At 34.8% G+C, this 9,320-nt stretch overlaps 1 protein-coding gene across 1 annotated transcript; it reads right to left on the bottom strand.

The window, feature by feature from the left end:
• Positions 1–4,660: 4,660 nt before the first annotated feature.
• On the bottom strand, positions 4,661–6,187 carry LOC109188623 (protein FAR1-RELATED SEQUENCE 5-like). Its single transcript, XM_019339252.1, has 3 exons — positions 5,412–6,187; positions 4,768–5,124; positions 4,661–4,703 (listed from the first exon to the last, which is right to left on the bottom strand). Exons 1-3 carry the CDS (start codon positions 6,185–6,187, stop codon positions 4,661–4,663), a joined length of 1,176 nt encoding a protein of 391 aa, XP_019194797.1.
• Between the last annotated feature and the right edge of the window lie 3,133 nt (positions 6,188–9,320).

Here is a 9,320-nt window from a genome sequence, read left to right as displayed (position 1 = left end):
TGACTGAATAAATAAGAATAATTGGCTGAAAATGAATCTTATATTACTAATTGACTGAAAATATAAAAGGATCACTAATTGAGTAATATTTTACCATTATATATTTTCACTCGAGTAACCCGTCCTGATGGACTGAATGTGTTAGCTCTAGACGAGGATGGACAAGATTGTGTTGCCACTACAAATGTCATCTACAAAGAGGTTTTAATAATGTGTAAATATAATCAGTGATATTATATTTTTTTAAATGAAAAATTTGCTATATATCTAGACAAAAAATATATCTTCCATACAAATGAATTAGCATATCAATTCATTTCTATAACTGAGTTGTTAGATAAACGAGCACATTTGCCTAATTTATAAAAATACTAAACAATGATAAATAAAATCTTAAAAGTTATAGCACCTCATGCGTACATCTAGACATTAGCTATTAATTTGAGCAATTATTTGCACAAAATTCAAGCAATGATAACATCAAAATACATAAACGATTCAAATCCTATCTTTAATTGCACTATATAGTATTCGACGGTGAAAACCCTGGGTATACCCAAAAAAAAAAATATCATAACAAATCCATTCCGTGTATCGCACGGGTGAAAATACTAGTGAATGTAAAATCGTTTTTCTTAAAGCTTAGGGTAACTATGAGAAATAAAATTATGTGGATTAATTGTTTTGCCTACAAAAAATGAAATACCTCTTGTGCGATTGGAGCAAACTTCCTAGCAATGGTACATTATATTTAACAATATCATCATTGTTTGAAGAGAATATTGTTAATCAATATATCTACAAGAAAATTAGTGAGACTAAGCTTGGTAACTATGAGAAATAAAATTATGTGGATTAATTGTTTTGCTTACAAAAAATGAAATACCTCTTGTGCAATTGGAGCAAACTTCCTAGCAATGTTACATTATATTCAACAATATCATCATTGTTTGAAGAGAATATTTTAATCAATATATCTACATAAAAATTAGTGGGATTAAGCTTGTTATATATTGATAACTTCTTTATTTTTTTGAAAATAATAGATGATGTTGTATAATGTGAAGAGGCTTCTCTCTAAGAATTTTATGGTGAAAGATATGGTAAGACATCCTATGTGATTATATATATATATATATATATATATATATATATATATATATCTAAAAACATAATAAGTCTCAATCAAAGTTATACCCCTAATTTATGTCCATGTTTTTAATGCTAAACATTTTGTACATTGTGCTTTTAAAATTGTACTATACAATTTTTTGGACAAAAATACCCTTACCCCGTTATAACTTCCGTTATCTTTTCCATTACTTTTACCATGCACATGCATCTACCATATCTTTTCTTATATTCTTTAATATATATATATATATATATATATATATATATATATATATATATATATATATATATATATATATATATATATATATATATATATATATATAGAGTTAGGTTCATATGAGAACACCTCTTCAAGTGAGAACGTGGGAACAAATCTTAGCCATCCAAGCTTTAATCTTAACGGTGTTGATGAATTAGTTATTGCCGCTTATATGTTATGCGTTTAGGGGTTTTTGTGTAATTTAAATTGGGTCTATCTATTTTATTAATGGTAAGCCCTGATTTAATGGTTCAGTATTATTTCTTTCCCTTCACGATTTGTCTATTTGTCTTCCCAAGCACGCGTTTTTTTTTTGTATTCATTATTTGGCTTTGGTGTTTGCAATTATTCTTTTTCCGGTGGACTCTCCCTGTATTAGAATTTCGTTCGTCCTCTGCTACTAGGGATTGTGGTCTTCCGCTTACGTAAACGCTGCACTTCCCCGTCGTCGCTGCTTGCACAGTGGTCGTTCCGGCGACTAGGACACGGTGGAAGTCTTGTTTTCGGCGGTGGTCTTGCACACGGTCGGAGTCTCAATTTTGCTCGGTTGTCTTCAGCCACTTTATGGAGGGTTCCGGTATTAGACGGTCTAAGCGCAAGCCTGCGTGTTCATCTGAAGGAGGTATTTTTTCTCTTTATGTTTTTTTTGTTAGGGGTTGACACTAAGCGCCACTACACCTATTTTTTTGGGGGGTTAGGGTTTGGCCATGATTTTTGTGGGGGAGTTGATTTATGTTGACATGCATGGGCTGGGGCGATGGGGGTGGGTGGTGGGTGGTGGATGCGGCGGTGGGGTGTGTATTGGAGAAGATGGGATTCGACTGTGGGTTGTTTATCTGGTGTAGTTGTAATTTTTATTTTTATTTTTGCTGTTGCTATGTTTTTTTGTTTATTTTAGGTTTGTTTCTGTTTTTTTTTTTTTTTTTTTCCAACTAGAGTAGTAGTTGGACATGAACTGTGTTAGAGTAGTTTTAGTTATACACTGTTAATTTTTGAGAGTGTGTGTGCATTTTTTTTTTTTTGTTGGATATTGGATATGGTGTTTTTTTCCCTTTGTTATATAATATATGTATTTATATTTATTTTCCTGTTCTCTGGTTGAATCTTTCTGTGCGTTTCTTTTTTTGCTTTTTTTTTTTTTTTTTTTTTTTTTTTTTTTTTTTTTTGTTTTTGCGAATTTGTAATTTCAGTATATATGTTGTTTTTCGGTGTAATGTGTTTTGTTTAGCTGGGATTTTTTTGGTGTGAGTTTAGTAGTGTAGTGTGTGCAATCACAATAACAGACTTTCATGGACTACCCTAAATTTGTGACCTGTTGGGGTTTCGGTTGGAGAAAATGGGATGCAGACGTGAGTTGTTTATCTGGTGTACGTGTTTTTTTTTTTTTTTTAAATTTTGGTTCTGCTATTTTTTTTTGTTTATTTTTGATTTGCTTTTGTTTTGTTTTTCCATCTAGAATAGTAGTTGGATCTTTCTTGGTTGAATCTTTCTGATCGTTTTTTTTTTTTTTTTTTTTTTTTTTTTTTTTTTTTGCTCTTACTCATACTATTCTATCTTGTCATCATTGCTGTGCAATTTATGTTAAGTCTATGCAGTCTACATTTCCTGTGTGTGCAATATTTGAATATGTCGTTATGTCTATGTGTGTAGGTTCCAAATTTAGGAATGGTGTCCGTATCGAAAGCCACGGAATTCACTCTTCGAATGATGATGACTTCGTTTCTGCACCTCCCGTGGGACGCGTTCGTTCTTCTACACCGATGCAAGGCCTGAGGCAAGACGGTGCCGGTAACGAAGTTCCCATTTTTTCTCGGATTAGCACCCGTGCATCGGCGTACAAGTTAGTAGTTCCAATGAAGAAGTTTACTCCCCGTCAAAAAAGGGCAGTGGGGGAGTTGGGCTTAGACAAACTTTTTCACTTGAAGATTCATGATATTCCTAAACGTATGGGGTGGTGGCTTTTGACTAAATTTGATCCAGTCAACATGTGTCTTAGGTTGGATAATGGAGGCTTGATTGATATCCGCGAGGAGGATGTTCAGGCGGTGTTGGGTTTACCACGTGGTGAGATTGTCATCACGAAGCGGTCCAAAGATGATGTCAGCGACAAGTTGAGGGAATGGAGGGAAAAGTTTATTAGGGATAAATATGATGTTACCTTGGGCATGATTGGGCGTAAGTTTAGTGATCTTTTAGAGGGTGATGAGTGGTTCAAGCTTAATTTTGCAGTTTTAGTAGTTAGTACACTTTGCTCGACTATGGGTAACGGGTATGCTTACCAACTCATTTTCAACCACTTTGAAGATGTTGATAAGATCAAAGACCTTAATTGGTGCCACGGTTGCTACCTTCTTGTCGTGGATGGACATTCAAATTGCTGAAAAAGCGTGAGAATGAGGAGATTCAGGCTGGTGGTTTCGGGAGAGGTGGTGTTGAGCCTTCGTTGTTTGATGGGGGGATAGGTGCTGGCCATGGTGGTGCTGTGAAGGTTTGCCTCTTGGTTTCCTTTGTTTTTTTTCCATGTAATAATGTGTTTTCCCGTATTTGCAGTTGACTTTTTGTAATGTCTAATTGATTCTGTTTGGGTTTGGATGCGCAGACTGTGGAAGAACAGTTTGAAGTGAAGTCTGTACGTGCGTCTAACGCATTGGATGATCTCATGGCGTTTTTGGAAGCACACCCCCAACTGCCTGTGCGTTCACTTACTTTTCAAAAGATATTAGATGCTGGACAACAGATTGTTGTGTTTTCTGATTGTCAAGTGGGTGCGGGTCCTGCTGCTCAAGCGTCCATGCCGCAATCTGTTACGCAAGAAGATGATCACATTTGGGATGATCCTGCCAATATTCGTATTGTTGATGAGATTGCACGTTCTGTCTTACAGACCAACCCAGATTTTGATATGCCATCATTTAGTCTTGGGCTGACTCAGGAGTTTGCAGGCCAAAAGTCTGTGCAGGTTGGTGTCAATGCATGTAATGACAATGTTGCACGGGCGGGTGTTGGTGGTGGTTCTGCTATTCCTGTAAGTATGATCGCATACCAGTGCATGGAGTTTAAGGGTTACTTGCTACCTACTAATTTTAAATTCAGTTTTCTTTTTTTCCTTTTTTTTTTGTTCTTGTGTTGTTAAGTAATTTGTCTGTGTTTTTTTTTTTTTTATATTTGTTGTCTTTCTTTTTTCCTGCATTTGTCACATAGTTGCACACAGTTTAACGTAGGTTGCACACATCGGTGATCTCGAAGTGGTTCGTAGCAAGCCGCTCATTTCAACATCGGTGAAGTATGCAGGTATCCAAAATCGACGCTGTTCAAACATCAAATTAAACCAGTTGTGGTCATCTAGACCGTGTTTCATCGTTAATTCATGCCAATCGTTCTCGAATTCCTCGGCCGTTGAGTTATTCTTCCACACAATATCATTCAATCGTCTCCTGAAGTCGTCGTTCTTTGCCAGATTAGCCCCCACTTTATCGCTCACTTTTGTCATAATATGCCACATGCAGTAACGGTGACGTGTTGTAGGGAATACATTTGCAATGGCTATTTTCATGGCTGGATCTTGGTCTGTAGTCGTACATATTGGTTCCCCGCCCATTGCACGTTTGAAGTGGTGTAGCAGCCATGTGTATGACTCCACGTCTTCTTTTGCAATTAAACCCGTTGCAAATGTAGTTGACTTTTTGTGGTTGTCCACGCCTGTGAATGGTACGAACACTAGACTGTACCTGTACGGTTTTCACCTGGTTAGTCATCACAACAAACGATATCCATGTATTATATAAATTCCCTTATATTTCTTAACTTTCACAACTTTAACATTTCCACAACTATTCAATCATAATACACTCACATTCGTCTCTCACAGATTGCACACGCGTGATGTACGGTTGCACATAACAACCACCCATCAATATTAGGCTAATTCCGTTCGGCCGCATTTTTATTTCACTTATATACATCGCATTCTTACGCCGGGAAAAAAAAATCGCTGCATGGTTTACAAAAAACGTACCTGTTCGTTTTGTATGTTGCATCAAACGCCATTGCATCTCCAAAGTGGGCAAAGCTTTTGCGTCCATGTTCATCGGCCCAGAATATACGACTCAATTGTTGTTGGTCGTCTACGGCATACTCAAAGTAGTAATCTGGCCAATACTCCTTTCTTTCTTGGCATTTGGCGACAAGCTCTTGGGCGTCCCGTTCTTTCATGTATGCCAATATCTTTCTCCTATGATTCTTGAAATCAGTACTAGTTGCACCGACATGTTCAACTCCACCAACCATTTCTCCATATAGATTAAAGCTTTTGCTTGCTCCAATGTTAACCTTTCCACATTTTTCGATGAAGTCTTTATGCCCCATGTCTAGCTTGCGATTCACTTTCATGAATGGTTTAGACTGTTCTTCGCACAAACGGTGGGTGTGCCTTTCCTCAAATGATGTCACTTCGTATCCACCATTCCCGATTGTATTAAATTTTATGTGTGCACCGCAACCAACCCTGTTTGATGGACGACGCCTTTTCACCGTTTCACTTGTTTCCCTTTTTTCGAGGTATGCAACTTGCTTAAATCCTTCACGTGAGCATACCAAATATTTATGCAGTACTTTGCCCACTTTGTTTTTCCTATCACCACTACGTCGCACATCAAACCCAACTAATGCAGCATATTTTTCGTAAAACTCTATGCCATCTTCAAGACGCTTAAATTGTTGCCCAACGGTTGGTTTCATTTTCGCATCATATTTTGGGACCCAGTATGTTGTGTTTCCAGGGGAGATTTCCATGTCACATGTTGCGGTGTCATTAGTATTTTCGCTCTCACCTGCTACATATCAAAACCAATTCTTTTGATTAAACTACACTTCAAATAAGAGCGACTCACAAATAAAAAAGCAATATGCATTACAAAAAAACAAATCACAACAAAATTGCAAACTGTGAGTCGGAATACTATGTAAATATTGCTTGGTCCATCTTCTTTTATTTTAATTATACCCAAGCTCATTACTAATAGGTTGCACCCGTCGCCTTATCATGTACCACACACCAATAATACTATTTCAACTCTACCACTTCTCATTTGTTTGTAGGGGTAAACTGTGTACCCTCCACCCCAGATTGCACATTCCATATCCTCAGATTGCACACTCTCTCCCTAATTATTACTACAGTAATACTGCTCGTTCCGTCTTCTTCTCTTTTTATTATACTATAACTCATTTATTTTAGGTTGCACACGTCGCATTATCATGTACCACACACCAATAATTGTATTTCAACTCTACCACTTTCTTATTTGTTGTTAGGCTTATACCGTCTCCCATCAACATCGATTGCACAGGCCATATCATACCGTTGCTCACACCGCCCCTCAGGTATACTACGTCAATTCTGGTCGTCTCTTTTTCATCTATTTTTATTAAACCCTACCTCCTTACCAACAGGTTGCACCCGCACATTATCACTCTGCACACACCAATAATACTACAAATACTTGACCACTTCTCATTTCTGTTAGTGTTATACTGTATACCTCCACCCCAGATTGCACAAGCTGTCTTGGCTAGTTGCAAACACCATCCCACACGAATACTCCATATACACTTAGCGTTCCGTTTTCTTATTCCCTCTTATACCCCAACCCATTTCGAACTTGTTGCACACAACCTTTTATCGTTTAGCACAGACCATTAACATTACAAACATTATACCACTTCTCATTATACCCCAACCCATTTCGACCTAGTTGCACACATCCTTTTGTCATTCTGCACACACCATCACACAACTACCGCACTCATAAAATCATAAAACTAACTTACATGTGTCGTTGGTCGCAAACGGAGGAGAAGAATCCATTACTACTGTGTTCTTGCTGCTCAACGCCGGTATATTGCGTGATTAATATCAATCATCCGTTTATATACTATTTTTACGATCATAATTATATGGAAATATTATTAAATGCGATTTTGACCATATAAAGATTATTACTACATTACTAATTTGCCCTCTATAATTATTTCATTATATTCTATTCTATGTTTATTACTCAATCATGACCATTAGATTATATTTCACGGATGCACAGGATGTGTTCTTACGTTCTCACCTAAACTCATGTTCTCACTGGAACCCTACCCTCTATATATATATATATATATATATATATATATATATATATATATATATATATATATATATATATATATATATATATATATATATATATATATATATATATATATATATATATATATATCTAAAAACATAATAAGTCTCAATCAAAGTTATACCCCTCATTTATGTCCATGTTTTTAATGCTAAACATTTTGTACATTGTGCTTTTAAAATTGTACTATACAATTTTTTGGAATAAAATACCCTTACCCCGTTATAACTCCCGTTATCTTTTCCATTACTTTTACCATGCACATGCATCTACCATATCTTTTCTTATATTCTTTAATTATAGCAATATTTATAAAACATTATATATTCATTATATATTAGATTAATATAATAAATAAATTTTATTTCACTTAGATTTTAATTAGTAAAAATTTGTTAGCTATTTTTAAAAATATAAATATTGGGCATATGTTTTTGCGCATCGCGCATAGAAAAGACTAGTATATATATATATATATATATATATATATATATATATATATATATATATATATATATATATATATATATATATATATATATAAATATCGCTGTTGCAAAAATCGCGCCTGGCCTCCTAGGCGCTCTAGGCGCCCCAGGCGATTCCCAGGCGCCTAGCGATTTTTTCAATATTGATATATATATATATATATATATATATATATATATATATATATATATATATATATATATATACACACACACACACACACACACACACACACACACACACACACACATACTAGTTCTTTTACGTGCTTTGCGCAAATGAAATAATGCCCAATGATTATTTTTAAATAAGTATTTCAAAGTATATCAATGGAATATTATATCGGAGATGTTCATATATGATAGGTAAATAAATATTGAATTTGTTTATTTAAATCGGTAATTTAAAGTATATAAATGCAAGATAATATATGAGAGATTGATTATATTGTCACTAAAATAAATGTTTGCAACTTTGTAATAACGCTAGTTTAATAGTCTAAAACGATAGTCTAAATAAATAATAATTTTGGTTTAAATTTCTCTAATTCTTCTTAATTCTCTTTTGGGTAGCATTGTCATTGTCTTCATCTTCAGTACATGTCATCTTTTTTATTTTTTATTTTTATTTGTAGTGTGTCATGTGCAATTGGGTTACTGGTGGTAGCATAGATGGATTCATCGTGAAATGAGATTATGGTGTAGGAAACTTTAGATTTGAGTTGTTGTGTATATGATGGATCTTAGTTGTACTATTAACTATTTATCTTACAAGCACCTATTGATATTTGGTAGTGGTTTAGTTTTTCCCTACATGTTTCATGCGTCGTGAGATGTGTGTCGTTGGTTATCATGTGAAAGTATTGACCAAAGTATTAATATTTATTATATTTGTATAAAATACTTGGTAAATAAATATATATAACATATTTTGTATTATTACTTTGATATTTAATTACAAGATAATGTAGAAAGAAGACAATGGATAATAAATCAATAAATTTGAAGGTAATGAATCTTTGAATTGTAGAAAATAAAGATTTTTTTTTCTTCTGATGAGAGGGGGATACCCGTACAAAAACTCAAAGAAACCACCAGTCATGACTGAGAAACCCGTCTATATGACGAGGCCTCCATCCAGTCAAAGTCGATCACCTCCTCAAGCTCTCGCGGCGGCCTATCAAGATAACCTATCTGCAAGACTATTCTGTTCTCTATAAACATGAACGTAACGCACCTCGGAGAAGATTTTTATTT

Source organism: Ipomoea nil, unplaced genomic scaffold (genome assembly GCF_001879475.1).
Source record: "Ipomoea nil cultivar Tokyo-kokei standard unplaced genomic scaffold, Asagao_1.1 scaffold1447, whole genome shotgun sequence".
In the NCBI taxonomy this organism is placed as follows: Eukaryota; Viridiplantae; Streptophyta; class Magnoliopsida; order Solanales; family Convolvulaceae; genus Ipomoea; species Ipomoea nil.
This window is presented reverse-complemented; position numbering and strand designations above follow the sequence as displayed.

What these genes read in the sequence shown, in the direction of transcription:
- LOC109188623 (XM_019339252.1), bottom strand. Translation starts at nt 6,187, where the DNA reads ATGGAAATCTCCCCTGGAAACACAACATACTGGGTCCCAAAATATGAT. An exon ending in GCAACATACAAAACGAACAG is followed by an intron (nt 5,125 to 5,411) that starts GTACGTTTTTTG and finishes AAAACCGTACAG; the next exon opens with GTACAGTCTAGTGTTCGTAC. An exon ending in GAGGAATTCGAGAACGATTG is followed by an intron (nt 4,704 to 4,767) that starts GCATGAATTAAC and finishes ATGTTTGAACAG; the next exon opens with CGTCGATTTTGGATACCTGC.